This window comes from Corvus moneduloides, chromosome 3 (genome assembly GCF_009650955.1).
Source record: "Corvus moneduloides isolate bCorMon1 chromosome 3, bCorMon1.pri, whole genome shotgun sequence".
Lineage (NCBI taxonomy): Eukaryota > Metazoa > Chordata > Aves > Passeriformes > Corvidae > Corvus > Corvus moneduloides.
Window position 1 is genome coordinate 46129469 of NC_045478.1, and position 26366 is coordinate 46155834.

At 37.0% G+C, this 26366-nt stretch overlaps 1 protein-coding gene across 5 annotated transcripts in view; it reads right to left on the reverse strand.

Annotated features, from left to right (window-relative positions):
• Window positions 1-1062: 1062 nt before the first annotated feature.
• Window positions 1063-26366, reverse strand: part of HACE1 (HECT domain and ankyrin repeat containing E3 ubiquitin protein ligase 1) — a 50556-nt gene continuing 25252 nt past the window's right edge. For 3 of the 5 annotated variants that reach the window (XM_032101339.1, XM_032101340.1, XM_032101341.1), the window contains 13 exons: window positions 24655-24992; window positions 23497-23565; window positions 22763-22850; window positions 20765-20876; window positions 20585-20682; window positions 20313-20400; window positions 19064-19213; window positions 14016-14212; window positions 9239-9370; window positions 8426-8524; window positions 8050-8120; window positions 2415-2528; window positions 1066-1967 (listed from right to left, as the gene is read on the reverse strand). In XM_032101339.1, the coding sequence (XP_031957230.1) occupies window positions 1865-1967; window positions 2415-2528; window positions 8050-8120; window positions 8426-8524; window positions 9239-9370; window positions 14016-14212; window positions 19064-19213; window positions 20313-20400; window positions 20585-20682; window positions 20765-20876; window positions 22763-22850; window positions 23497-23565; window positions 24655-24992 (1659 nt within the window). In that variant the 3' untranslated portion in view covers window positions 1066-1864. Of the gene's footprint in view, window positions 1968-2414; window positions 2529-8049; window positions 8121-8425; window positions 8525-9238; window positions 9371-14015; window positions 14213-19063; window positions 19214-20312; window positions 20401-20584; window positions 20683-20764; window positions 20877-22762; window positions 22851-23496; window positions 23566-24654; window positions 24993-26366 lie in introns of all 5 variants that reach the window. The other 2 variants (XM_032101342.1, XM_032101338.1) reach the window with 1 other exon arrangement.

A 26366-nucleotide genomic window follows, 5' to 3' on the forward strand; every position in this document is an offset into this window, starting at 1 on the left:
AGCAGCTTTCCCTGGACTGTCCTGCTGGAAGTCTGCTCCTTCCACTAACTAAGAACTGGTATTCTCCTCATGTTGCAGCCACAGACTCTGCCTCAGAATTTAAACCAACATTTATACAACATGTGCACCAACAGAACCAAAAAGGAAATGAAGCTAGTAAGTTCATGCATAAAGCTTAGTCCAGAGGAAAATTACTGTGGCAAGACTGAATCAGATGACCCAGGGATTTCTCTCTCACTTCCCCAGAGAGGTTATGTATGCTTTAGATTAAAATAAATAAAATCTGAAAAAAACCAGCACTAAATAAGCAGCCTAGACGAATCAGCTGGTGAACTTAGGCTACACATATATTAGCACTTAGTGTAGGAAAACATGAAGGGATCAGCAGGAAATAGTTTCTGCTGTGGACCTGAATCTTAAAATTTGCATGTTTGGTGGGTTTCCTATGACCAAATTAATTTCAGATCACCTCTTCAGATCATTTAAGCCTTGCAGACATAAATTTGATGTTCATCCATTAGCATTTGGTACATTTTTGGATCAATTTTTCTAATTAGTTTCATCTGGACAGAATCCAGTTTGCATTCTCTGAAGCAAACGCATGACAAGCAGGGATGACCAGATTAATTTACAAAGAAAAAACACACCCTCAATTGAAAAAACATACCACACACAAAAAACCATTCCTAGCCTGAATCAAAACAGTAACGTAGTCCTACCCCAGGGTCCCCAGACAAACAGTTATGCAACAGCATCACAGACCCCAAAACGTGCAGCTACTTACAAAATGCTGCTGAGCTCTTGCTGTTAATTTTGGATATTATTAGTGTATCATATTCTAATTCTATATAAAATTTGACATGAGATTGTATCATAGTTTTGTCAGTTAACCTCATAAGCTTAATTTCCTTTCTAGTGCATCTATTTATGTCCATCCATGGACTGACAATGAGTTCTCAAATACTGCTTCCATGACAACTTAAATTATAGAAAGATTAATAAAATCCTGATAGAAAAAAGAATAATCTGCCCACAAAAACACACGAACTTGTCACATTCCGATTCTGGTTAAAATATTAAAATTTAATTAATACCTTTTGAACATACAATTATGTCAAGGAAAGAGTAAAGCCATTCAAACAATGGATATAGATCTTAAACAATATTTACAAATTTTAAACTGCAAGTTGACTATAAAGTCACAAATACTTTAAATATTTAGTAGAATATAGTGTAAATTCTAATATAAACTAGATAAATTCTATCTGCTATTTTTTTCAGTCATAACAGTCTAATCTTTACATACTATATACATTAGAATACTAAAAAGTTATAAAATTTTCTTTCTGTTACAATGCAAAGAAATGGAAAATACATCAGCTCTGTCTTACTGTACAATATTCCAATTGAACTTTCAGTAGTGGTCTGCAAAAATAAATGGCACTTTCACATGCAACAAGGCATAAAGTACAACTCTTCATTTGCAGTATTCCCTCTGAGTGCAAAGTAAACTGAAATGCAAATGTTATTCAGCCAAGTAGCTGGAAATCAAATGTAAACTGTGGAGATTCTGACAAACTTTCTCAGATTGAAGTAAAAAAAAAAAAAAAAGCATGTAAACTGATGTCCATACAGATCTGTAATTTTAAAAAATGAAAATACAGTATACTATGAAGTTTGTTATGACAGTATCAAAGCTACCTTGACAACACAATAATGGAGGCAAAGCTGATGATCCTGTGCCAATTCTGAAGCCCAGCCCTGCCAGTGGGCTGCAGCATCTGTTTTTCTATTGACAGTTTTCAAAATTACTTCTGCCACTCAAAATTGCACATTAACAGTCAGATGAGTTTTCTAGACGTCATTACGCCATTGTGTAACCATAGCTTCCACAGTGCAATGCCACAAGAAGCCTGTCTTTCAGGATTTCTTTACTTGGATATTCAGGTAACTTGAGCATGTTGATACTGAAAAGAAAAAAAAAAAAAAGGACACCACAGTTCAGCAAAAAAAATCAACAGTAAAGATTTCTGATTAAAACTCCTGAAGAGATCACATTTATGGAAGAAAACAAGCCTGTGCTAACTTACAGTACCACTGAGCATTTGAATATATTGCAGGAAATTAAGTTGTTTTTTCACTTCAGTAAGTTGTAATACAATAATTTAACTTTAATATTCCTTTATTAATTTTGCTACCTTTAATTACACAAACTCAAGTCACAAACAATGAGCAAACATAATGTAACATCATTTGGGACAAAACCCATCACTTTCATGTTGGAGAGTGAATACTGCAGGAACTGTTTGAATTTCCTTTGGACCTTTTAATATTCAAAAGACCTGTACTTTTGACTGTGACTGACATGAAAAAGCCCTGGTTTTAAGATATTTTAATTAGAATAGTTAACATACCATGTGCTTGATGTTGGTAAAAGATTTGCAGTGTATGGTACAGCAGCAATAGTAAAATTTTGCAATCCACTGCCACCCATTATATGAGCAAAGCCACCATGAGGCACCCTGGAACTGATAAAACGTACAGAAATTAGAGCAGTGCAATAATGTTGTAAGGCAACAAATTGTAATTTTTACACTGAAAATATCTCTTACTTAGAATAATTTGACAGTTACTAATACTTTTACTAAAGTTCCCTTTTTCTTACTGATGTCAAAATTCTCATTGTTTAAAAGCTTTTAATTACAAGACTGAATAACGTATTAGTCTACTTACATTAGGCATCATATTGTTTGACTGACATTTAAGACAATTCTGCCTGCAAGAGGGACTCATTTCTATAACCAGTTTTTGTAGCAGAATGTTCATAGAATCATAGAATATTCTGAGATGGAAAGGACCCACAAGGATAGAAATCTGACTCCTAACTCTGCAGGGATCACACCCTGTGCCTGAGAGCATTGAAAGCCCTTCTTGAACTCAGGCTGCTGCTCTGACCACTTCCCCGGGGAGCCTGTTCCAGTGCCCAGCCTTCTGGGGAAAGAGCCTTTCCCTAACATCCAACCTAAAACCTCCCTGACACAGCTTCAAGTAATTCATTTGAGTCCTGTCTCTGGTCACTAGAGAAGAGATCAGAGCCTGCTCCTCCACTTCCCCTCCTGAGGAAGCTGTAGACTGCAATGAGGTCTCCGAGGTCCCCCCTCAGTCTCCTCTTCTCCAGACTGAGCAGACCAAGTGTCCTCAGCCACTCCTCATACGGCTTCCCCTCTAGACCCTTCACCATCTTCATGGCCTCTCTGGACACTTTCTAACAGATTTATATCCTTCTTATATTGTGGCATTATCTCAGTTAAGACAAACATGTCTATTTACGTTTAAGAAATACTACATCCCAAAACAGTTTATTCTCTGACTACTATCTGTGGGACAAATGACTGAAGTGTCCTTGACATGCCTGTACATTTACTACTTCAGACCGAATATTTCAAGTAACTAATAAAACCATTACATCAGTCACACTATAGACCAGTGACAATCTATGGCAAAACCAGAACACACTAAAAAAATCTCTAGCATCTTCAGGAATGCAATCTCACTTAATCATATTACTCAATTTTTTTTCTTTACCAACATACTATTCAAAGATTACTCCAGGTGCAAATGGGCAATAGCCCACTGTGCAGACTCCCTTTCTGTCATTCTAAAAGAACAAATAGAATAAAATTCAGATATTCAAATATTTTCATAACAACAACTTAGCTGACATACGCTACAAGATAACATCTTCCTAGCACAGCCCTTGCACCAAAAAACCCTCAACCCCCTCCCAAACCCCACTATAATGAAAGGACAAAGGAAGTCGGATGCATTTGGAACAATGCCACCATTAGGGAGAGAGTGATCATCCTTTCTCTGCACCTGGGGAGAAATATCCAGCTCCAAGCTCCCCACTGTAGGAGGGACAAGGACATAATGCAGCAAGCTGAGTAAGAGCTACAAAGATTGTAAGGGATTGGAACACCTGACACAAGACAAAAGCAAGCTGGGATTGTTCAGCCTGGAGAAGTGGAAGCTCAGAGTAATCTGATCAATCCGTTTAACTACTTGAAGGAAGGGATAAGTAAGATGAAGCAGTGGTTCCCAGTTACAGGATAGGAGGCAATGGGCAAAAATTGAAGTCTAAGAAATTTCCATTTAAACATAAGAAACACTTTTTTACTGTGAAGTCGTCCAACACTGGTACAAGTTGCCCAGAGAAGTTGAGAGGTCAGCATTCCAGGAGACAGTCAAAACCTATCTGGACAAGGTCTTGAGTATCCAGCTGCAGCTTACCCTGCTCTGAATACCATGCTGGTCTAGACAACCTGACATTATATCAGCTAGTTAGAGCACGGTACTAATAATGCCAAGGTTGATCCCTGTACGGGCCATTCACTTAAGAGTTTGACTTGATGATCCTTGTGCACCCCTTCCAGCTCAGAATATTCTGTGAAAGTCTTAATCTCCAGAGGTCCCTTTCAATCTCAGCTGTTCTGTGATTTTGTAGCTAGCGAAGAAAGAATCTGATAAAACAAAATAAACCTTCCAAAAAAAATGTAACAGCTGTTAGAATTCTGGATTACAGGTAGCTATACTAACAACAATGCTCCCATATTCCCCAAATCAAATGACTGTAAAAGACAGGAGCTTTTGGAATAAGTGGAACAGAAGAAGTAATGTTTCCACTCACAGTAAAACTACTCAGCAAAAATGCAAAAGCGTAATGGTTGCTACTGCTGAATGTGAAGGAGCTGGGACACAACTCACAGTAATACCTTTTAAACACACCTTTTAGAACTAGCTGTAGTATCCAACACATAAATCTGTATTATCTAGCTTAACAGCAATGTTGAGCATATAGTTCTAACACTGCTACACAAAGTAACCACTATGGAGAGAAGTGGTTTGTAGCATATTATTTCTGACACAAATGGAATTATGCTTACAGCAACAATTCAGAACTGCTGTAAAGATTGTGCATCAGTAGTCTTATACCACGGTTTTGGCTCACATTCCAATACAGTGCTGCCTCCCCTGCAATGACTTTTTTTTTCCCCTCTGATAAACATCCCACATTCAAATCAGCAATGAAACAGAGACCTAACTGCTGAAAATTTCTTTCAGTCCAGTATTATCTAAAAGTTTTTTCAACGTAACTTACTATAATACTTCCCATACAACAGGACAAAATTGTAAAGTAGGGTCAAGGCTTTGAACATTTAAAAGGAAGAGATTGCTGCCAACTTAAGCCTCCAAGAATGAGTTTTCTCTCCAAGCAAAACACTGCCAATATAGTAAAGAAAACCTTCCAAATAGATGCAAAAAATACCACAATAGCTGTGAACAAGAGCAACAATAAAATTTCATAGCTGTGGAAATTTCTATGTTTACATCTGAATCATGACTTTTCTACCTATTTTTTCACTGACAGGTTTTGCATAAATTTGCTTGGAATGAAAACACTGTAGAGGAGATTTTAAGCTTGATTCCTTATGTTTTCTTATACTTCTGTAACAGCAGCCATATATATCTTCCACATTTAACAACTATGCTGAATTTTCCTTAAAAGAATATAAGCATATTGCTTATTGCTCAACAAAAACCACAGTCCCCAAAGAAGTTGTATACAATCTTTACAGCTGTAGAATATAAATAAAGTAGAATTTATCATATAGAATCTATCAAGCTTCCAGCTGTTCACCAAAAACCCCATCAGAAGTTGCCAGTGGAGAATTAACAATAAATTAGCCAAATTCTATTATAAATGCCAAACAGACCAAGAGAGGGAAAAATAAGAAAAGCTTGTAGAATTGGCAATATCATCTCAAGCAGCTGTCAGCTGAGAAAGAGTAAATGGGATCATAAGTGAACTTTCAGATCCCCAGCCTGAGCCACTAGAACATTTAGGCTTTTTCTTGAGTGTGCTAAGACCTCCAAATATGTTCAAACTTTGCTCACGACAATTACTTTAGTGTTAAAAGACATCTCAAAATTGGTATTAATGACAAATGCAATGTTATTTCTACTGAAACTACCAAAGCAAGACTTCATAAGAGAAAAGGAGAAAGAGATGTAAAAATGGGGGAAGAAGACAAGAGGCAAAGTTTAAGAAATATTTAGAGACGTCAGAGAAACACTGAAGACATAGTCATTAATCTGTTTAATTCACTAGATTAATTTCATAGTCTTTGATTGGAAAGAAAGAACAGTTCCACTTCACACACACACAAAAAAAATCAAGTAAGTGAAAGTATAGAAGAGATTAAAGGGAAATAGAGAAAGAAAAAAAAAAAAGAACTTTTAATGCAGACTGCCAACCAGTACCCATAGAAACAAATTGTTCACTAAGGCCAGAAAAAAACATAGTTTGAAATTAGGTATACTTATAATGTAAAATTTTACTTAAGATACCCAACTACTACGGCCCAACTACTGTACTAGGCTAACTCGTGTTTTAGCTCACAGAAAAGTCAGCATCTAAATCTTCCATTTAAAAGAAAGTAGGACTGTCTGGGGATTTATGTGCGAAAATGCCAGCTGCATATCACTGTTAGAGGTAACTTTCAAAAGTTAAATATGTATGGAAAAATACATCTATTGCATTTCAAACACTGAAGAAAAAACAAAGGGTTCCTCCTAGCTGATACAGAAAAAACAATCCTAAGCAGATTGTTTTTAAATTCCAGCCCGGAGTTCTTAAATCCACACCAACAACTTCTTTCTTACTAACAAGAAAATAGGTAAGAACAAGACAGTAGGTGATGGTGATTTGTGACCAAAACGAATGATGCTGACGCACGTATTAATCAGGCAGTGTAATTGTTTACTTGATAGAAAGTGCCCCTTAGAATCCAGTAGATTATCCCAAATGCCGTGAAAATAGTGAATGCCACTTCAGTATAATTTGGAATGTTTTAAGAATCATTTGAAACATGACCTTACATCTTAAAGATCCTTATTTGCTGTCTAGGTTTAGAAATGGACTAATCCACTAAAAACGAAAGACCAGCAGCTGGCATGCCACATATGTGCAGTTACAACTGCAGGAATCATTTCTTCAGAGGACAAAAAGATCAACATGCATACAACTAGCTTCTTAAATTGTCCATGATCCTTAAAACCAAGAAAATTCATAATAAATCAAGTGAAACTAATAGAAGTTGTAGATCAGGCCATTTGATGATACATCCGTGACTGTGACTCTGAAATTCCTTAATATAAAAGGTAGTTTTGATGATCTTAATTTGTATTTTATCATTGCTTAACCACAAAACTTATACACAAGAGGTCAACTACTCTACTGATCCTAGAATATTAAGGGAATATCAAACTAAGAAGATGGCGTGATCTCTGCCTGCTACCAGAAAAAGACTGGATCACACAGCTCAGGTGTCACATTTACGTCCATAGATCCACTTCGTGAAATGTCTGTACCCACAAGCTCAGCAGCTCACCCAGCTCACACGGGCATTTATCGCTAAAACATTCCCTCACTGGCCCCAAACCATAAGGGAAATAAAAGTGGCTTTCCCTAGAGAACAAATAGAATTTAGGACAGAAAACCTATATAAAGCAAACAGGTTACATTACACAGGTTGCATAAGGTTACGTCTTTATTTATCTTGACACACGGCACTAATGTTAAATTCAACTCAGCTTGAGGAGAAGAATATTCTGTGTATGCTGACTGAAGTGATACCTCATTATCTCATATATTATAGCCTCAGATGATTACCGGAAAAGCCAAGAGTCACATAAATATGCAACAGGAACAAGAATATAAAGCTCAGTTAAATTCACTATGGCCTTGTCAAGAACTGCCTGGACAGCAACAAAGGCCTCTTGCAAAGTGGTCAAGTACAATAAATATGTAATCAATCATTTTGCTGGCAACACAGAAAGCAAAAGTATTAACACACACTTTGTCTACTTTGATCAACGTATAGAACACCCAGTATGCAAAACAGTTTCTAGATGATCTTTTATGGTCTCTCAAGTCTCTTATTTCAGAGTATCTACACAATGTATTTGTTTTACAGAAGAGTCTCTCACCTGCCAGTAACAAACTGTAATAGTAACACTCTCTCTTCCTGAGTTAGTTCTTCCACCACTTCCCAGAACCACTAAATGACAAAAAAGTTAGTTTGTATTTTCCATTAAATACTTGTAGTACTTGAAAATATACTGGTAAAACAATAAATGGAATATATGTGAGTTTGCTAATAAATTATGGAAATGTTTGGATCAAATTCATACATAATTAAGTTACTTAATGCAGAAATATAGTATAAAAAAAACCTCCACATTTCAGCCAAAATAAGCTTCCACAAACACACACAGATAATGACAACAACAAACCCACATTTTTTTTATTAAAATTAAATAGTCTACATTATTAAAAAACAAACAAACGAATAAATAATTTTACCTGAATAACCTGGTCTCCTCTCTCATAGCCACTGGTGTATTCTGTATTTTTTAACCAGTCATTTACATCAATTTCTGGCATACCAGACAACAAAAGCTCCTTCAGGAGAAGAATATAGATTGTGATTAGTCCTCCTGACTAACCACTAATTTCAAGAGGTTATGCTATATTAAAAAGTAATGTTTTAAGCAGTAGAAAGCTTACAGTGTTTTTTCAGTTTACTACAACCTTATGGAACCCACAACTAAATTTTAATACATGGAGATTCTTGAATTTGGGTAACTTCATGTGATCTGTTTAGTTTACATATGCAGTATCAAGAGAGAAAAATTATTGCCAAAGAACCCAAAAGAGAAAACCTCTGAGTCTTGCCATGACTTCAGAGAAAATGTGAGATGTGTTGGTTACAGAAGATCAAACCACCACTAAAGACTTACTGGAATTTGATTCTGTGACTCAGAAAAAGTAAAGGCAATAGACAGCATCTCCTTACTTTCAAAGGACTTCTGTCCTCCTCAAGGAAAATATGCCAAGGCTTAAAGGCCACAACATGCTGATTCCATACTGAAATTACAATTTAAGGCATTTATCACTGCCATGTGAAGTTTCAGGAAGATGGTAATTCTAGGTAATTAGAAAAAGCAGGAATACACATAATGAGATCCTCACTGATAGATGGCCAGGAAGCAAACCCAATGTGAAAGCTACAAAATCTTTATTTTGTGGTTACTGAGCTTTACTTCTACATCATTTACACTCCTGATGAAGTATGCTGAACAAAGTGTTTAAAAATACATAGGCATTTCTGCTTACCAGTTCATATTCATCAAAAAGTTGGATCAAAGATGGTGGAATGAACATATGGAAGCCTTGTAAAAAGGCATTTATCTGAGGCTGAATGGCTCTTGTCATTCTGAGCTCTGTCACAAGCTGGACATACTCAGCCTGCAATGTAGAAAACAATATTAAGATAGACCTCAGCAAAACCACACAGTGCTGGAACAAACACACACACATAAATGGAGTCCTCAATGCATTACAAATCTCTTCCACTGTAAGGTAGTAATAGTCCCTTTGCCCTTTTCACATGGAAGCAACCCAAAATAAGCCCCTTCTGCTCTTCCACCTTCTTTCCTAAGGCAATTTCAAAACAGAATTGTTTGAAATGTTACATAAAGCAGTCAAAAAACAGGGACTCAGACCAAGATAAAGGAAGTAAATAAAACTTAATTTGTCATGCCCACATCTAATGCAAACACCATTAAGCTCAGCTAAGGGCATAAACACACCAATGTTTGTAAGCAAAAATACTCTATTTAAGCAAACTAACATTACTCAGGAAAAAGGGTTAACTTCTGAAGGAATATTTGTGAGCCCAAAAGCTTCTTGCTTTCCCCCCCATCTCTGGAAGTCTAACAGAGTACATAACAAAGCTTGCAGAAGTAATCAGTCTTAATAAGAATTTCAATTTTTTTAAAGAAAGTCTGGAAAAAATCTCCTTAGTTTTTAAAAAATAAAAACATGAGAAAACAATTTCTGCCATAGCCAGGGAACAGACTATATCATGCTTTAGAGATTTGGGGGCTCTGTTCCCTTTAAGAGATGAAGCCTACGAGGTGTTAATGGAAGAAGGCTTTTAGAAACAAGTGCCTTTTAGAAGGGAAAAGTGCCTACATTAAAACTCTATAAACATGTCTCATCTACCCTGACAAAATTACACAAAATTAATAAAGTTTCTTTACTCAAGAAAAAAGTTTTCTACTTGAAAACAAAATTTATTCCTAGATTATTTAAGGTACTCAGTTTAAAGAAATGCTTTGACTTTGTAATCATGACTTTTAATAAGAAAATCATGAAATGTATCTCCCAATTAAACCATCTCAACTATCAGCTTCCTCCAAGAAAATAATCTTACAAAAATACTACTTTGATTTTTAATTTTAGAAAACTTCAACCTAAACTTTTAGGCTCTGAACCTGCACAAAAGCAACCCAGCATTTTTTCTTTCCTTCCTTTCAGAAAAACAGAATGAAGTACGAAACATTTCAAAACAGGATACTTTTCAAAGGCAGTTCTTTACATTCACAGATGTACAGAGGGGTTGTCATCTGCTTTGCAGTTGAAATATACTTTTAAATGCATTATCACCATTTTATTAGAGTGAGAGAACAATTAATTTGTGAAGTGGTCTGAAGAAGAGGAACATGACCTAATAATATCTTCAACTGCAGCACTGCTCCCAAAAATCTACTTTCAGCCTAGTAATCTCCCCAGGCTGCTTCTACTATCAGTGGAGCTGAAGACATCTCCCTTCTCTAAGGACTGAGGGGGAGCCAAAGGAGATTAACTGCACTAGACAAAAGTCAGTCTCTGTGAATACAGAAGGAATCAAGAAATTTTTGCAGTATCAGGATTCAAAATAATGTTAACACTGGTTGTCTGCAATGATCAGAAATGCGTATTTTACATCTCTTAAACTGCTCTTATGTAAATTAGGCTACCCAAAAAAACAGAGTTGTGGAAAGAAAAATTCACAATCTTATTTCAAAAAATCTATTTTAAAAAAAAATTACTTATTTTTTGCATGACAAAAATACCACATCGAACACTTTAATTATGAGAAAAAGCAGTTGCTGTACTTTAGGTGCAACAAGAAATGTTTAAAACAGCCTGGAACAGCCGAGCATCCTGGCTATCAGCACTGGCGCATGATGAAAGACCTGTAGCGCAGAATTTACATAATACAAGTCAGTAAACAACCTGGTCAATTTGTTTTGCTTTCTGTGCACTTCATTTGCATTTTATTCCCCTCTGAAGCCTTAGGAGCACATCACAAAACAGAAATAGCTACATCATTTCAGATCTACACATGCATTCCTACATAGTACAAAAAGTTATGATCCAGTCTTCTTTAAGGAAGGGAGATTTGATTGAAGACACATTAAATGGGCATCATAAACATAATTACAAAGTCTAGTTTGGGTGAGGGGTTGTTCTGTATTTTCCTTTGAGGTAAATAAAGCAGAGATCATGCTTCCTCGATTTCACAATCCCATATACTGTGAGACAAGGATCAGTGGTTATGACAATTCTCAGATTCAAAGAGCAGCTCCATTTTAAAGCTGCCTGGAAAAAAAAAAAACCCTAGTATTTTACTGCCAAACAGAATGGCCAGCTCACAGACAGGTTCTGGGAGGACAGAGAAAGCCATAGGATTGTGGAAATCTGCACCATTTTATATATAACATATAGTCAAACTTTGACTAGCCCTAATTTTATTTTTTTCCTAAAAAGTAGAAAGCTGCAAAACGATACACAGCAAAGAACAAAGATAAATTCAGGACAAAGGCTGACTTTTCCCTTTGAAGTCCCTCCATTACCATGACAAAAGGCAGTTGAACCACAGCTGTAACTGTATTTCAGCTGGGCTACATGGACACAGCAATTGCAAGACATGAATATTTGCATCATCGAGTTGTCCCACAACCATTCACCTATCACACAGTAGATGTAAAAAAAGAAAATCACCCCATTCAAAGAAAATAACATTTTACAAATAGATCTTACTACTGGTGCATTTACTCTGTTTCAGTTTTCAATGAGAGAAGGGGACTGTGGTGGTTTCTGTGCAGGGAGGGGCAAGCATGTGTTTTATTTTGGTTTTGGCATGGGGGATTTCTTGTGTATGTCTTTGTTGTTTAGGTTTTTTAAGGGATAAAAATTCATTCATAATTTATTTTTAACAGGTAATTTGCTAGTGTGCATACACAGCAAATTCTTTTAGAAGCTGAATTTTCTTCTCTCAGAGGTGCAACAAATACAGTCAGTTTTGAACAGTGATCTATTATTCCTTGGGTTAAGGCAGAAAAAAAAAATATATCACTTTCAGGAAAAAAAGTATTTTTTTTATAAAGTAACACAGACACATTCCTATTTAAACTGATAGAACAGCTAAGCTAAAACATACTGCAAAACTATGTCGCATTACAGGAACTGAGAAAAATCCCCAAAAACCACTAAAATACATATCTACAATTTTCAACAACTTGGCCACTGTCAACAACTTTGCCATACTACAGATGGTTTTTGACTTCACATTTTACAACTTCAAATTCAAAAAATCCACTAACATTAACAGCTTCAAAGCTACCACCAGAGTCACCTGTTTCTTACCACCTTTCAAATTAAAGCTACACGAACTCTCCTCCCCTCCTGCCATGCTGAGGAAGGCTTGACGAGACAGAATGAAGGCATCTCCTCTACACATTTTCAACCACCCTTTTTATAATGTGCCCCAGCTCTAAAGTTAACAGAGCAAATTAAGCTACTAATGAGTAGTACCCTCATGTGGACAAACTTCTAATTTTATGCTAATTTATAAGAGGTATTAAACAGTTCTTATGAAACTAAAATTTAAGTTAAATAGGTCTTTTTTTATATACTGGGAAGCTAAGACTGACCAGATAGAACAGTCATCATCCTTGCTTTCTCCAGCGGGTAATAGGGAAATTAAACATCCACTACCTTCACAATTAGACTTGTTTTACCATCTGTATTCTTTCACAAATGAAAGAAAATTCACAAATTATTGCAGGAATCAGTGCAGAATCAGGCTAACAATACGTATTCCTGCTATTGGAATGACACTCTGCCTTAATGAAAATGAGGATTAAGGCTTCAAGAATCCAGTGCCAATTGCTCCAACACAAACTGCAAAGTCCTTGCAACAAAGGCTGACACCACGCGGCCGTTCCCCAGTGCAGCAGCTGCCGACACCGCTGCTGAAGCCAAACGCCTACTGAGGACAGAGAACGGGCTCGGCCAGCCCAACACAAATGAAAATCAAAACACAAAGCAGACATCAGGACCAAAAGTCAGTGCTACAAAAAACTGCACGTCTACCCGTGACACTCCTGCAGTTACTCAAACCTGTTTTGTCAGGAACTGCAGGATTCAATCAGACTTGGGTTTATCCTAATTTCTAGACCATTTTCAAAATCTGGCTGTGTTTTCCCAAATTTCTTTATTTGAACTAATGCTGCAAAGAAATCGGGGCCTTTTCAACCTGTTACTATTAAAGTAAATTTAAAAGGTAGGTTATTTCCATAAACACCAAGTGACTTGCAAATGGATGAAAAAGTTTCCTGCAGACTTTTACTCAGTCCATTATCTGCATGTTAATTAGAGCAAACCAATGCCATAGACTGGCCTAGCAAGCAGCACACTTGGCAACATTACCTATAATTCTATGTTTAGCAATTGCTACTGTTCCACTTTCTTGGTATATATACCCAAGACACAACTTTAGGAGTATTTGTAACTTTTAAAATAAATCCTTCATTTGAACTTGATCCTATTTCCTTTCCACAGTTCTGTCAGAAAGAACCTCAAACCTGAACAGTTTTAAAGGTTTTAAGTACTACTATTTCTACAACATGCAAAGCTAGAAAAAGGGGAAAGAGTGCTGGCAACTGTAATTTTTTTGTATTTTCTTCAAAATAGGTATACCATTTATTCTTCCAGTTATTCAGAAAGTCAGTCTAGTGGCTTTTCCTATACTACCATCTTCTGAATAAACCTGTATACTCACCTTGTTTTCCTGTGTAACAAGTATACTTGCACCCCCAGGCTTCAGTGGCACTTCTTCCATTGCTCCAAACACATCGGTCTCAACAGAGAAGGTCAGCTCTAAACCCAGATCACTGATGTCATTATCTAAAATCCACTGCAAGTTCTTTGCATACTCTGGATCAATAGATGCTACATCCTGATAATTTACAGGTATGCCTAGGAAAAAAAAACCCAGAGAGACAAAACTGCTCAAATAAATAGGATAAAGCAAAAAGAGTTCTAACTTAATACGTGGTAGAAGACTGCCCTCTAGAGAAAAACCAGAATAATGCAGTAATAGGAAAAGGGAAAAAGGGATGTACTAACTACAGCAGAACTGCACTCACTCAGTTTTTAAAATACTACAGAATCAAGTTTCCTCCCTATGTTTTTCCTCCTAGTGAAGAAAATTACATACCACTCAGGAAAAAACACAGTTTTAGTTCACTAATGGATTTCAGTAAAAGCATCTACCCATTCTGAACATAAAATGTTAAATGTTTCCTACAAACTCTTAAAGTTCTCTACCTAACTTTTAGAAACCCAAACACTGTATTTCTCTATAACAGTATCTTTTCCCCCAGAGCATTACTTGCAGGAGGAGACGACCTCCCTGTACCCAGAAAACTCTATTACTCTTCAGTGTTCTTCTTTTGAACTGTCTTTGAAATGAGATCTATTATATAGTTAAAAACAATTATTATAGGAATTTTGTATTTCAAACTGAACTTGCAAATACTTTAGAAGCATGAAAAGGAGAGTTGCTAGAAGTCTGACTTTTATCCAGGTACAGAAATTGACTAATTACAAATCCCTTCCCAGACATGGCACTCAAGCACATTTGAGCAAATGGGCCCAGAACTACGTGACCTTAGTTTATGCAAGAGAGCTACCCTCTTCACTACCCAAGAAAGCAGACCTCGATTATTTTAACTCTGTCATGTTCGATATTTTAACTCTACCAAGACAGATACAATTACCTGGGAAACGGGACAGGGGGTGAGGGTAGCAGTAGGTTTAGAGAAAAGCAAGTTATTGGTAAGTACTGTCTGCTTCACCGTGCAGTGCCGTAAGAGTGCCCATTAGTAGAAGCCTTAGCACACTATGGATTGTGGATGCAGTACCCCAGAGTAACACAAAATTCAAAGGTTAGCAGCCACTGCAAAACATCCAACTGTAAAAAATGTTAAGAGTATTTCCCTGGAAGAGCTGATGGTGTGTACACAAGCTGTAAGGCATTGCTTTTCAAATAAAATCAAGCAACACTCCAGTTTAAGAGAGGGGTAGGTAACTTACTAATTAAATATCACTGTCATCTCTCTGAAAACAAAAAAATCTAGTAGCTGTCTAGTAGTTTCCAGAGGACTTTCACTTTTGCCAACTAGCAAGCATATGGGCATTTGAAATATGAAATGTGGAAATAATGATGTCTCTGAGGGATATAAACAAAATGTGGGAAAAGAAGACTGAAAAGTAGGAATCAGAGACTCCTTTAGAGAAGAAACTTAACTGGAGTGTTGTGATAAGAGTACACTCATAGTCAGCATGTTGTGAGACCAAAGCACTAAGCTCAGTCATTTGGTTGACAGATATTTTACCAATAAACACACTCAATCAGGCAGTTATAAAAAAACTTCATCAGATTTATCAGGACAAAATTTGAATCCCACAAAATACTATGTATCTTTCTCTTGTATACCCTTAATGCCCCTGTAGTTTGAAAAGGAAGAGAAATCTATCTTAGCATAATTGTGAGAAGCAGATATTTCTGTGCAACACAGAACTTAAAAGAGAAAGCTACAGGTAAGCTCTGAGACAAGCTCATTAAATATTCAAGGTTTTAAGGCCTCCAGTTCAAAATACACTGACCCAGAAATTAATTCTCACTTTTGTTTATGCCATTTCAAGGACTACTTTCTATTACAGAGTGGAATGTAAGAGTAGATAGAACAGTTACGAATTTATCCTCTATCTTGTCTTTGTAAGCTGGAAGTGGAAGTTTCCTTTTACAAACAGAAGAGTAATTGGATCCTTAAAGAAATACAATTTCTTAATTTCTGACTGTATTTCTCCCTGTGCTACATCTGGAATAGAGTGCAGCCTTAATAAACATGCAGACCTATGGCACAATGCTTGATTTCACAGCACACATGCAAAAAAGTCATGCACACTACATAGCTAACACCTTACAAAGCACATCAGTCGTGTATTAGCTGGGTTATCACTTAAGTTGATCTTTCCTTGCCTACCAGATATTGTTGCAGAAAGATCTCAATCCACCACAGTGGAAAAAGGTAATGCACCCACCTGAGTCTCAAAAAAATGTATGAACATTTGTTCATAAAGGTTTCAGCTTCAAATTAAGGCACTTTCACTTCTTATCTGTTGACTAAAAAGAGGAGTTCCTTTGAAAGAGATTCACACTGTTCCTCAGATACAGAAGGTCTTAGCACACAACTGGTGGTTGCAGTGCCGTCAACAGATGGCTATATTGTCACTGCAGAAAACAAGGATCTCAGTGCAAGGTGAGAAACCAAAGGAATGGAAACAGTCTCAGACTGCAAGAGATTTCATACTCCTTTACTTAAGGCCTGACAAGTAGCTGAAGGGAATTTCTATGTCTGTAACCAGGTAACTTGTATTTGGCATGAACAACAGTTAGCAAAAATAAAACCCCCTCAGGAGCATCCACTGCTACGCAACTCTGATTCCTTAAGCACGAAGACAGGAGATGCACAAAGCTGATGGAGAAGGCCTCAGAAAGGTTTAAATAAATCACAGTGACTGAGGCAGAAAAAGCATCTACTTTGAGAAGTGGAGGTGTAATTTTTCCAGTTCTCTGATAAGTAACAAGAAGTTATAAAGAATTGTGAACCTTTTGACCTTAAACAAGCTGAATGTGTATAAACCTCTAGAAAGTTCCAGGATGCCTGTAAAACAGCGTGACAAGACCTTATTAAGATCAGTTAGACCTTATTAAGAGACTAATGACTGCTGCTTGGTTTGCAATAGTTATTCTAGCAAAGTGAAAAAAAAAGAAAAAAGTAAGTAACAGGTCATCTTGTCAATTCAGAAACCAACAAATCAGCATATCATCAGAAGTCAAAACCAGTAAGGAACCCAAAATCATTAGTAGTTATTTCTGAAAAAGGTGACGAGAACAACATGTGCTTGTTCTCAAGGTGACACTGAAGAGTAGAAAAGTAAGATTTTCTTTTTTGTGAATACATCACAAGGAAATTAGCCTGTGAGTGTTATTCTTAACAATGAAAAGCAGTGTGGCCAGCAGGTCAAAGAAGATGATTCTGCCCCTCTACCTCATACTCATGAGACCCCATCTGGAGTACTGCATCCAGCTCTGGGGCCCCAACATAAGAAGGACATAGACCTGTTGGAGCAAGTCCAGACAAGGCTACAGTGATGATCAAATGGCTGAAGCACCTCTCCTATGAAGACTGAAGGCTAAGACAGTTGGAGTTGTTTCAGCCTGGAGAAGAGAAAGGTCCAGGGAGACCTTCAAGCAGCCTTCCAGTACCAGAAGAAGGTCTACAAAAGAGGTGGAGAGGGACTTCTTACACAGGCAAGTAGTGACAGGACAAAGGGGAATAGTTTTAATCTGAAAGAGAATAGATTTAGATTGGGTATTAGGAAGAATTTCTTTACTGCCAGGGTGATGAGGCGCTGGAACAGGTTGCCCAGAGAAGTTGTGGATGCCCCATCCCTGGAAGTGTTCCAAGACCAAGCTATAAAGGGCTTTGAGCAACCTGGTTTAGAGGAAGGTACTCCTGCCCAAAGTATCTAAGATCCCTTCAAACCCAAATCATTCACCATTCTTCTACTCACTTGCGATGTGAGAGGCCAAGCCTTAAATCAGCACCAAACTGTGCCATGCAATGATACTTCTACTTTAGAACCACTTTCCTGTGTGAAGATCAACAACTAGGAAATCCTGATGAAGCACTGCCAACATGGTGCTGCTGCAGACTGGCTGTGCTCCACTGGCTCTTGCCCAGCACAGTCCCTCTCCTGCCACAGAAAGCAGTACTGAGGGAGAGAAGTAAAATACGCTCCTCTTTGAAGAAGATCTTGACAAAGATGACTGAGCCTGCACCTTCAATGAACTGCAACAGTGTTCTCTGAACACTTTCAGGGAAGATAAACAATGAACTTGAAGTTAAGAGTTTATCTGTCCTGGACCCAGCAAACATCACAGGAAGACTGTAGGTAGACAAAATGATTACAGAAAACCATCAAGCTATCTTATACTTCCAAAGAAGATTAGTGATTGAACACAAAGGAAATTCTGCATGCAACAGCAAATAAATTTATGTACTTGGAGGAATAACAAGAATGCACATGAAATCACATCTTCTTTCAAGAGAAGTTTTTTCATGACAATGTAGAAGAGAGGCATCTTGTTCAACAATCAAGAGGCACAAAGGTTCTTAAAGAGCAGAGAAGAGCCCTAGACCACAGATACCACCAGCTAACAGAGGTTCTCCTCTACTAAAAAAGTAACATTTCCATAAAAACGTCTGTCCAATCAATCATCTTGAATGCTACAGTAAAAGCATATGAGTTAACTTCTCTCATTAAGGAGACAGGATGAACCTGCATTAGCTCTGAAACCCTATTTCAGGAAATAAGTAGTATTTGTTGGAGCGGGTAGACAGAGAGGTTTTCAACAGCAGGGCTTCACCTTTTCAAAAACCATTACACAAGTGGAAAACTTCAGGTATAATCAAGAATGCCTGACAGATTTTTGCCAGAGTTCATAAACTTTCTCAACTTTGTCTTAAGTTAACTACAGAACAATCATTTCTCAAGAATGACACTACACAGAAGAAGAGATGAATTTCACAACTGTGATGCAAAGAATTGTTGTGACTCTGATGTACATAAAAACTACCAAGACATTAATTTCCAAGGCTTTTTCACTTTTACCATACACACAAAAGTAAAAAAGGAAAAGGTTTACTACTCAGACAACTGTTATGACTAATAAACAGGATTTTAATAAAACCATACCAAGAATATGTTTGTAGAATGACCTTGTGAAGTAGATGTTCACCAGCTGCCTGTGATTCAGAGCCAGCCCCAGGATCTGGCCTGCGAAACGGAAGTAGTTCAAATGATCTGGATTTACAGAAGAGTTGCTGTTTGGCTGGAAAGTTGTTCCTATAAAACCAAAATATTATCACGATCCATTACATTTTTTTTTTATTAAGTTCTTATTTATCAAACACACTAAGCATCTGAAAACACTGCTAGAGTTTTTTTCTTGGGGTTTTGGAAGTCTGTTTAGGGTTTTTTGTTTACACAAAAAAGATGTCAGAAAGCAATGTCTTAGAATGTAATGACATCTTATTACAATGATACTGCTTAGCCACTCTTCCAAGGCACTGTTCTGAAATAATTATCATCAACAAAAGGGTAATTATCAACTGCTTAATTTGGTCCTCCATCTTACTATATTGCTATATACACGTTTTATTCACTCTAACAGGCTTTGCTTCTATCAGCTTGTGAACATGCTCAAAGGAAGGATGAGAATGTATCTACTTCCTTTCATCTGTCTCCAGCCAGATGCAGGCAGGAGACAGTCCAGTCCTGGTCTCCTTGGAGAAGACTACTTCAAACAGGCACACCTGAACCTCTCCTTTTAACTGTCATGAAATAATCTGTGCCTGTACTGTTGACCCTTGCCACTTCCAAGACTTTGTAAGGTAGAAAACAAAACATTTATCACTCATGATGATGTGAAATCTTTTATTTATAAAGACTTGCTTTACATGAAGAACCCAAAAGACAAAAAGTCAAATACAAAGGAGGCCTGTGGAGATCAACATCCGGGTTTACAATAAAAATGAGCTGATTGAATTTATGGATTTCTAAAAGGAGATGAAGGAATACCTCCACATTTCCCTTGCAGATGTGGAAGAAAGGAAAGCACTTTATATACTCCTCTCAGTGTTATGTCCTTCGACTACCAGGCAGAAACAGCATGGCCTCATTAAAACCAACAACTTGCTCTCCTCTTACAGAGGAGAAGGAAACTTCAAAGCAAGAGAAATATTCCACCTATTGTTATAAAAGTGTACAATGAATAGATGATTTCTCTATATATGAGATCAATTCTGTCAGTCCTGCTTTTCAAAAGTAACAATCTTATATTCTGAACCCAGTTAAGTGACCTTTGTTTTTTGGATTACAAAAATGCTTTTATAAAAAATGACACCCTAAATTTAGGAAAAAAAAAAAAAAGGCAAAGACATACCATCAGCTGACTGGGTAAATAAGGCATAATCTGGGTTAACTATTTCACTGGATAAGATATCAAACCATTCACGCACCACACCCTGTCCCTGCATGTCAAAAGAATGAAATATATTAGTACACAAAACTTTCACTGCATAGTTATGCTGAGTAACCACATATTTCTTTTAAAGGAATTTTAAAGTAGGGTTTAGTTCAAAACCACACTTGTGAATGAGAATTATTATTTCCACATGAAAATGCTATAAAAGAAAACCATGCAGTTTTACCCACCATGCCTTCTTCTCCATGAAATCTCACAGCAATCCCCTGCTTTAGTTTTGCACAGTTTGCTTTAGACACAACTTCACAGCTACTCCTAAAAATAGAATCTAAATACAAAATACCAATTAATTTTTTCATCTTCATTCATTATCTTTCCAAGATACACTAATACCATTTGGAACACAATACCTCTGTGAACCAGAAGTATGTCATTTTCATTGACAGGCCTGTGCACCATGTCTGAATCTGGCTGCCCGGCATGCAGATGTTCATAGAACCATTCACAGCGATCTTTAAATGGCTACAAAACAAGGTGCAAACCGTATTATACACATGCATTCCCCTGAATAATTCCTCTCCTGTAAGCAAATGGTTATGCATAGTTCTCAGTTAATTTTTGACATGTGCAGAGTTACCCCAATATGCTATACAGTATTTTGGCAAGAGGAAAGGACCAGACATGCCTTTGAGTGCTTGCTGAAGTTGGGTCTGCAGAAAGACTGGACCACCAGCTATCCAGAAATAGCTATCAAAGTTTTCCATAGAAGAGAAAACCAGCACAAAACTTCTTACAGTTCGGGGGGGCATGAAGGAACTTGGATAAGAAATAAGTCACTGGCTTCCGTAAAACTACTGATAATCAATCACAGCTGAGCACAGAAACACAAGTGATATGAACCAGCCCTAGCTGTAGTTACGTTCATTGGCAATGTAAAACACCCCAAAGGAACCAGAAACCTTACAAAGCAATTCCTAGGTGAGAAGGTTCTAACTTGAGTCAGTGTTTATATTGATATTTTGCAGCTCTTTTGAGACAGGTATGACACAAGTATGGCCTTTCCCATCCCCTGCAATTCACAGCACGTACATGAGTTGATCTAACAAACAGGGTATCATTTCTTGGGGGTCTCCTCATTACTCATGAGTTTCAAAAACACCTGTGGGAACCCAGAGTGCAGAGAATATTTCTCTGCCTGTTTTGAAGGGTTTTACCCCCCTGAACAACACTGTTTTTGACCTCCGTCCTCGGAAAAAACTGCCTACTATTAGAAAATAATTAGAAACTACACTGGTGTAAATTAGGCGATAGACTACTATGTAAGATTGTCACAGGGTGAAAAATTTAGAGGTTTTGGGTTTGTTAATGTATTAAATAGATAAAAGCAAAAAACATCAAAATGGAGGATTGTTGTTGTTCTCCAAACCTTCTTCTTCTACTACTCCGTATTCTGCAGTAAAAGTAGTTTGGGATGATTGGACAAAGAATTCCACAGTTCCTGGCTGTGTTACTAAATAATTGGTAGAAAAGTAAAAATAATGTACGTTTTTAGTAACCATTGGTTGATTTACCTTTAAAAAGGCCGTTTAATCTTGATAACTCCGCCTTCTCCTGTACTCTCTGCTTTGTGCTGTGTCTGGGTCATGCTAGTGACTCTGTTTCTCTGATAAGACTTAATAAACAACTATCTAGAAGCAGCAAAGGCTGAGAGTCCCGTTTGTCTCTGGAACTCCTGGCAAGGACTTTAAAAGATCTCTCCCATCAGGAGAGATTTGATTATGGCATGATCAGTGTCAAGTGGTGCCCCGTGTGAGGACATTACAACAAAAATGACATCATTTCAACAAAAGAATGAATAAACAATACACCTACACCATGTCCCAAAAATGAAACTGGATTAATAAAAACAATTTATCTTTAAAAGCACTGTATGGTTTACAACTAAGGAAATAAAGCTTTAGGAACAGACAAGACAACATAATGTTTCATTAAAGGAGCTGCCACTAACTACGACCAAATCAAGTAATAGTGATGTATTTATCCTCTGGTTTGTCTCAAAATTTAAGTCATTTAGGGGAAAAGTACAGCATTTTAAAGCTCAGTCTATTAGATGTGCACATATAGACTTAAAAACAGAAATTTCCCTCTTTAACTGAAAGTTGGACTTGTAAGACATCAAACATTGGTTATCTCAGATGGACTCATCCATGTATTTTAAAGAATTATTATACAGAAATCTGGCTGCCATGTCTTTTTAACATGATCTTTCAACATCACAGATTCAGAAGCACTAGAGGCCATGTTTAGTTCTTACATCCTCCCCAAATGGATTTTCTTTAAATACTATTTTTAAACAAAACATCTTTTGTATTCACAGAAGTTGTAACTAAGCACCTCCTGACATTTACCTGAGCTTTTATGATATGCATAAATCTGGACATTAGTTCAGGACACTCCAGAAGAAAATGAAAGTGATCAAAAATTATTTTGGGATTTCTGAAAGAAAAATAGGTTAGAAGCCTGTTAGAGATTTAATAATAACGCTTCGTGATGCAAAAAGTCTACATAAAGAACAATGCAATTAACCATATAGAGAAGTTTCAACAGATTCTTCTATTTTATAATTTCTTCCTAACTCTTGTTTCCAAACAACTTATACTACCTCATCTGTTAAACATGGGAGGATTAGAAGCAGCTACTCACACAGAAGTAAAGTTATAAACCTGACAGTCCCAGAAAAACTCTGGAAACAGCCAACTGTACAGAGATGGTTTAGACTCTTTTACGTTGTCACACATTTGAGGAAGAATGGAAGTTTTCATCTACCTTAAAAGGGAAGGCTTTACTTGAAACAAATATAAGGAAAGAATCCATTCAACAAATTACTCTGTTGCTCTATGAAATAGATTTTGTTCACAAATCTTACAAATAGATCACTTAAATATGTAGAAAAGCTCATTTAAGTCTGAGCTCTGAATCATTAATCTACACTCCCTTGAGTTCAGCAAGACCATTAAATTGCATATTGTTCATATATCACAGCAACAATCTAAAAATACAACTCAGTAAGAAGAAAAAAATGAATTATTGCTGGGGAGAAACAGAGGGGTGGATTACAATGTCCATATTTGTTGAAGCTTACCGGTTAACAAAACACTTAAGGACATCATCATGTTTACAAACAAATTCTATAAAACGAGGTGACGTCATCCTGTTCAAAAATCATAAGATGTTTTCGATTAGTGCAACCAAAAAAAATCTGAATTACATAAATTGTTACTTTTTTTTAATAAAGTATTACACAAATAGAAACTGACATTGTTTAACTAGTCATCATGAAACTAAATATTCAACAGCATTAAGATCTCATAACAAACTAATAGAAAAGACAAAAATATCAATAATCAATCATATTCCAGAACATCCACAGAGAACTATGCCCCAGACAAATATTACTGGCCAACTTGAAAGCTTTTATTCCACTCAGTTTGGCAAAGAAAGAAATAACCCCTATGGTGACTAGGAATAACCAAGTTGTCATGTAGTAGGACCCTTGCTTCTAGATTCCTCAGCGAGCTTGTAATACCATCATACCTGCCTAATCTTCTATTCACAAGGGCCAAAGCCACAAATACAATCCACAGCAGTCTTGGACAGACTAGGACCTCAGTTACAGTGGTCACACTTATTTCCTTTCTAAACCAGACCTCAATGATATTAAGTTTACCTAAGTTGAACTGCATGTTCCACACAAAACTACGTTTGCCAACCTGGGACAAGATTCCAGGTGAGCCTTACTTTGAGACTGAACTCCCCTTTCTATATATAATATAATCAAATAAGTTTTGCCCCACCCATCACTTTCATACACTAAGTTAATTCGCTTTTCTTTTTTTCTTCTGAGTTTATAGCTCTTCCTGTTGGATAATCACATTAAATTCAGGGTTAATTTCACATTCAAAACAAACAGCAAATACAGCTAAGTTTCAAAATATCAAAATCCTACTACCTAAAAGTATACGAAATGATTACAAAGAGCCATGAGACATTCAATACAAAGTCTGCCCCAGTGCAGCTACATTCATAGGCAGCAGCACTATGGGAAATTTGCAGTGCTGTTTGGTGCCTTTAGAACCAGAAAAAAAAAAAAAATTCAAATAACTGAACTAGTGAAAGCAATAAACAGCATAGCCTTGACTATCACTAATACAATGTCATCAGCACCAACATTCTTCCAAGTAAGTATGAATGCTTTTAAAATGGTAGTAGTTTGGGTAAGAAGAACGAATCCTCTCCTTACCCCTGAGGCATCTGACAGGAGCAGCACATATAGAAGGCTTGAATGACAGCACTCAGCCTGTTTGCTGTCATGGAGATAACATCCTGACAATCAGCACAAGCTTCCTGCTTCCCAGCAACATCGTATGTTTTTAACTCGACAGCATCAGTGGACAACTCTTTTCTTCCCTCAGCTCCTGCAGTGGCAAAAGAAGGTGTGGGAGTAGCATCCTGGTGATCTGGTCCTTTTTGCTTCAATAAAATAGAAGTAATGTTGGCAGAGTCCCTTTTGTTTTTCATCAGCTCCGTGGCTATCAGAACAAGCCATTCATCCAGAGAATGCCAGAGTAGTTCCAGTGGCTGCAATAAACACGTGAAAAAACAGACAAAAAGGAACATGCTGACATTAGATAATATTAATAATGTGATAATCCTCTTAAGGCAAACAAATATCATGCACATTTTAAAGTTTTAAATGATCCGTTAGAGGTCATGTTAGAGATAAGAGGCAAATACACCCAAAAAATTCTGCATTTGTAGCCAAACAGCACAAAGAAAAAATTTCATATAGAAGGAAAATAATCAAGCAGCAGATGGAAGAAAGATAAACTAATTTATAAAGAACTACAGAAGAACTATAGAACTGAACTATAGAACAGAGTTTGGCTTCACAGTGGTCACACAGCACGCTACTGCCTGACCACTGCAGCCACGCAGAGAAACAGTAACACCCAGGTTGAGTTTCTGGAGTAAGAGAGTGTCAGTTCTTTTAGAAGAACCTGGTCAAAGGAGCTTCCTCTACGAAGGACATGGAGATTTCGAAATCCCAGACAACATCACTGAGATTCAGCTTCATGCACATGTCTAGTAAGAATGTGCTTTATGCATAATCTGAGCTCATGCAGCTCATTCTGATAGTACCTCAGATGTTTCAGAGTAAGGGGCACTAACATTCAGCTTTATGAAATAGAAACAAGTATCAGCAGAATCACATATCAAATTTTAAGGCTATACATTTTATTTAACAAAGACACTCTTTATTCACTACCACCTGCTTAAAACCGATATAATTGAAATCCGATACAGTTCCATCATTACACATTTACTCTGAGGTGCAGGCCTACTACAGAGGAGAAAAAGGGATAAGACCTGTGGCTTTCTCATGAGCATAAAAAAACCCACAAGGGCTAACTGTGTTGTCCCTTAATGGTGTTTAGGGGCTTGTTTCACAAGCCTACAGCCTAGTGAGCAGAGCAATATGAATCCTACAGGGAGGTAATCGACTCAAGTACTTCACAGCATTCCAAGAGTAAGAGTGAACTTTTAAATGCATTCCTTTTTCCATATATCACTGTTGCATCAACATTTTTCACTGATGAAAACATTCAAAGACTTAGCAAACCCTGCAAGTTATATTCTCATATTCTCAGGTTGCTTTTGAAAATAAAGAGCCGCTTACAGCATGCTGTACCAGAAGTTTACACTATCTGGAGCACTGTCAGTGCACGCTCTCAATACACAATAAATTACTTCCCATAAGAGCTGTGCATTTAAAAAAACTGCTGAAATTCACCATTTAAAAATTTACCACTATGCTTCCATTTTTTCCAATAAAGAGTGTGGGGGAAAGCCCGCTTGATCTCTAATACTGGTAGGCTTTGCTCAATATTTTGCATGTCACTCACTTAATCCTTGTGCTCCTAGTGACCACACATTTCTCTAGATGGTGATCTG